Source organism: Ahaetulla prasina, unplaced genomic scaffold (assembly GCF_028640845.1).
Source record: "Ahaetulla prasina isolate Xishuangbanna unplaced genomic scaffold, ASM2864084v1 Contig162, whole genome shotgun sequence".
Classification (NCBI taxonomy): Eukaryota; Metazoa; Chordata; class Lepidosauria; order Squamata; family Colubridae; genus Ahaetulla; species Ahaetulla prasina.
In genome coordinates, this window is record NW_026681912.1 from 1804 (window position 1) to 6210 (window position 4407).

At 59.5% G+C, this 4407-nt stretch overlaps 1 protein-coding gene across 2 annotated transcripts; it reads right to left on the minus strand.

The window, feature by feature from the left end:
- Nucleotides 1–750: 750 nt before the first annotated feature.
- LOC131187281 (early growth response protein 1-like) lies at nt 751–3170 on the minus strand. Of its 2 annotated transcripts, XM_058161549.1 has the most exons (3): nt 2758–3170; nt 1185–2396; nt 751–1153 (listed from the first exon to the last, which is right to left on the minus strand). In XM_058161549.1, the coding sequence occupies exons 1-3, from the start codon at nt 2993–2995 to the stop codon at nt 954–956; spliced, it is 1650 nt and encodes a 549-aa protein (XP_058017532.1). In that variant the 5' UTR covers nt 2996–3170; the 3' UTR covers nt 751–953. The 2 variants fall into 2 exon arrangements, with proteins under 2 accessions (XP_058017532.1, XP_058017531.1); XM_058161548.1 differs by having other exon boundaries at nt 751–2396.
- Between the last annotated feature and the right edge of the window lie 1237 nt (nt 3171–4407).

The window sequence follows — 4407 nt, forward strand, 5'->3', positions numbered from 1 at the left end:
AACCACAAAAATAATGAACCGCATGTTCATAACATACAAAATTGCCGCCTACTCAGTAGGTAACTACAACATTTCAACTGCTGAATATATTTATAAATTTTTACACTTCTGTAACAAAAATAGACTTTTAAAGAAGTACGGTTTTTTGTGTTTTGTTTTTGCTTACATTCCACCTTACGCTCCTTTCGCATTTTTGTTTCTGAGCCTCAGTCCCTCCTTTGCACACTTTCCCTTTTCCCTTAAGGCTAGATGCAAAGCATCCAATCACACAAATGCATGATGTCAGCAGGGCTTCACAACAAGGCACCAAGACTTGGGACTGGGGGGAAAAAAACCAAAAAACCCGGAGGAAAACTAAGTAACTTTTTGCCACGTGAGAGTGCTTTCATCCCTAAGGTGATATTTACAAAGAACATCACACTCTTGACATGCTCAAATACAGTTTTAAGTGCTGCTTTTTTTTACTCCCAAGCCCCCTGCCCCAGACATGTTGTAAAACTCAGTACAGCTTTTTGTCGTCACTAAAAGAGCAAAACTCACAACTTACAAAATAATAATAATGGTCCTTCGTACTCCAAAGAATAAGCAAGATGAATCTGCAAAGAGGTTGGCACGTCGAGGGTTCTCAGGGGAAGCAAAGCCGTGGCAGGGCAGGCACATGATCACAACTGAGACTGCCTGGAGCCCAACGTCCTTTGTTTTCTGATGGGCCACGGGACTTGGAGAGAAGGGAAAGGGAGGCCGGGCTCTTGGGAAAGAAGGTTGCGCTTGCTTATCCATGCAAGGTTAAGTTCTTGGACAGAAGTGGAGCAACTCCACGGTCTCGAGTTGTCGAGCTGCTTTTCAGGCAGTTGAAAGGTCTGGAGGCCCTGCAGGGGCTTGCCGTGGCCTGGACCAGGCTGGCTAGGCCTGGGTGAGCAGGCCTTTTTGGGACCTCACTTCCTTTTCTCCTCTCAACAGATCTCAATGGTCCGAGGTGAGAAAGTGGAGGCCAAGTCGGGAAGGGCTGAAGTCACTGAGGAGCTGAAGGGGCTGGAGAGGCCACCAGGAGAGGGATAGGGGCTGCCCCCTACCCCCGCCTGGCTATGAAAGGTGGAAGAGGCGATCGACGCATAGCTGGTGGCCACCGAGGGCGAGGGGAACGAGGGGAAGGCTGAAGTCACAGGGGAGGAGTAGGAGGTCACGGGAGGAGTAGGAGGTCACTGGGGAGGAGTAGGAGGTCACTGGGGAGGAGTAGGTGGTCACTGGGGAGGAGTAGGAGGACGGCACAGGTGAGGGGAAAGAGGTGGCTGCAGGTGAGGGATACGAGGTAGAGCCGGTCGAGGTCGAGTAAGGAGCCAGGGGGGAGGAAGTCGAGGGCACCTGGGGCCCGCTGGGGCCCTTGTCAGCCTTCTTGTCCTTCTGCCGGAGGTGGATCTTGGTATGGCGCTTCCTCTCATCGCTGCGGGCAAACTTACGGCCACAGATGTCGCAGGCGAAGGGCTTCTCGCCCGTGTGCGTGCGAATGTGTGTGGTGAGGTGGTCGCTCCGGCTGAAGTTGCGCATGCAGATACGGCACTGGAAAGGCTTCTGGCCGGTGTGGATACGGATGTGGCGGGTGAGCTCGTCGGAGCGCGAGAAGCGGCGGTCGCAGGACTCGACGGGGCAGGCATAGGGCCTCTCGTGTGGCGGGGTCTTGCTGGGCCGGTTGGGGTACTTCCTCATGCGGCTGGGCTTGACCAGTGTCGCCTGGTAGGAGCCGCCGCTTGGGAGACTCTTGGCCTCCTGCGGAGTGCCGCCGCCGCAACTGCCGCCGCCGCTTTGGGTAGCGAAGGCTTTGATGGTGGAGAGCGGAGTGAGCGAGGGCTGCGGGCCCGGGAAAGGCTTTTGCTCCACAGAGCCGAGACCCAGGTCGCCCGGCTGCGGTGGCGGCTGAGGCGGGAATAAGTAGTCCGGAATGATGGGCAGCTGGAAGCCGTTCTTGGCCGTCGGGTATGCAGGAGGCGGAAACTGTAGTGAGGCTCCCGAAGAACTGGCAAAGGGCTGGCTGGACGGCTCTGGGAAGATGTCAGCTCCGCCGGGGTTCGGGAAGGTGGGCGCCGCTGAGTAGATGGGGCTGGGGTCGCTGGCCTGCACCGAGCAGCTCAAAACCGGGCTGGAAGAAGCGGAGCTAGCGATCGGCGAAGAGGCGGAGGAGGACTGGGAGGACGTAGTCGGAGGGTTAGCCATACCCACCAGGCCGCTCACCAGGCTGAAGAGAGGCTCCGGCCATAACGGGGTGCTGCCTCCACCGCTCGACGCCGGCTCCAAAGAAAAGCGGCCAGTGTAGGTGATGGGCGGGAGGCGGGTAGTCTGGGTCGGATAGCTGGTCTCCGCTAAAGGTTTCTCGCCGTTCAGGGAGATCTCGGGGAAAGTGTCTGCCGAGAGAAGCGGGGGCAGGGATCAGTCCCAGCAGGGTGCCTTCCCGATCCCACGAGCCTCGAAGAGGCGAGACTTTCCCTTCCGCCCCACTGGCGGGGCACTGTCCAGCGCCCGCGTCTCCCAAGGACCTTCCCCTTCATCCAGAGGGGCCGAATGTCTATGCACAACATCTGGCAGCGCTTGGCGCCCTTCCAGCCGCAGAAGGCCGGGGCCGGAGTGAGTGACGCACACTAGAGCATCCCCCCCCCCTCCCCGCTCCCTTTGGATAGCGGCATTCCCTGCCGCAGAACAGATGGGCGGGAACTCCCGGCCGAGTCTCCCCCGCCCCCCCACCGCGCGGGCCGTGCTTCTGCCTACCTGCAGCGAGGTGCCCGAAGGACTGCTCCCCACCTCCGCCGGAGGGATTGAAGCCGCCGCCGCTCTCGGGGCCACCGGCGGGATTGAGGAACTGTGGCCCTCCACCGGCGAGCAACATGATCTCCTCTAGCTTGGGGTAGTTGGTGTCCATAGTAGGGGGAGAGTGAGGGAAGGATCCGAAAGGGTCGGCCATCTGCAGCGAAGGCAGGAGCTGCATCTCGGCCTTGGCTGCAGCCATGGGGGTGTTCTTGGGCTTTGCCCGGGGCTATATGGAGGCTGGGCTACCGCCCGCCGAGGGGTCCACTGGGGGCCTGCTAACTCCGCGGCCGGCCCGGGGTTCCCCCTGGCTCTGCCCGCGGGAAGCGCTCGGCTCCCCACCCACCCTGCCCGGGGCTCCCCTTGAATCTATTCGCTGAAAGCGCTCGGCCTGCCGCCGCCCACAACAGCCTGTATATCTCGTCTCATCTCTCCGGACCGCCCCTTTCCTGACGTACATGTCCAAATATGGAAGGCAGGAAGCCCTTATATGGTGGCAAGCTAGAGGACCCGGCCTGGCGTCAGAGCTCGACATTGGGGGAAGCCGAATGGTGCGGTTGAGGAGGGGGAACGCGCGAGCTTCCCGCTATTGCTCCGGGGCCTTTTTTTTTGGCTCCCGCCATGCCCGTCCCTTGGCGCGAGCCTCTGCGGTGCGGTCTCCCCTGTTTTCCTGGCGAGGTTCCCCCCCCTCTTTGCAGCCCCAGCCACGGCAAGTTGCCGGAAGCCCCCCGGACACTGGGGCCATATATGGCGGAACCCTTATAAGTCCTTGTTCCGGCCCGAGCCTGCTCCTTATAAGGCAATTCCGGCAGAGGCGGGCGGGAGAGGGACTAGGAGAGCCCGGCTGGGAAAGGAAAAGGGGGAGGAGGAGCAGCGCTTGGTCTCCCTGTAGAGCCAAGAGCTGCAGAAACGCCTCTCCCGGTCTCCGCGGCCGACAGCTACTATTTAAACCTGCCAGGCCCCGGGCGAGGAGGATCTCCTCCGTATCTGAGGCGACAGGGGGCGCGCGGCAGGGTAAACACCAAGCAGGGCGGCGCTAGGGGTGCGGGGCAAGTGCCCAAACCAACCAAGACCAAAGACAAAACAGCCTTGGGAGGCCCAGGCGCCCGGGGGGGGGGGCTCCAGGGAACCCTCCCCCAAATTCGGACCGTCAGCTGAAGCCCCACCAGATATACTTTAGACGCAGCAGAACGCAGGGCGAATTTTCCGGTTTCTTTTTCAAGCGCAGCTTCTAGGTCTCAACCTTGGCAACTTTAAGCCTGGCGGATTTCAACTCCAGATTCCCCAGCCAGCTTTGCTGGCTGGGGGATTCTGGGAGTCGAAGTCCGCCAGGCTTAAAGTTGCCAAGGTTGGAGACCCCTGTTCTAGGGACTTTTCTAATTTTCCGAGGCCTCTTTGAATTTGCCGTTAGGAAACGGTTTTGCTTTACCCGGAGTTCCCTGTTCTTGCATTTGTACATGGAATCAAGGTGACATGGCGCTCCCCACCCCGCGCCGCGCCTTCTTTCTTCACAAGCGGTTTCTTGTTTTGGGGGAACCCTTCCTCTCAACTGTTTGACGCGGTGATATATACGTGCCCTCTATTCTTTACACCCGCAGTGTTGTTCCCGAGGTG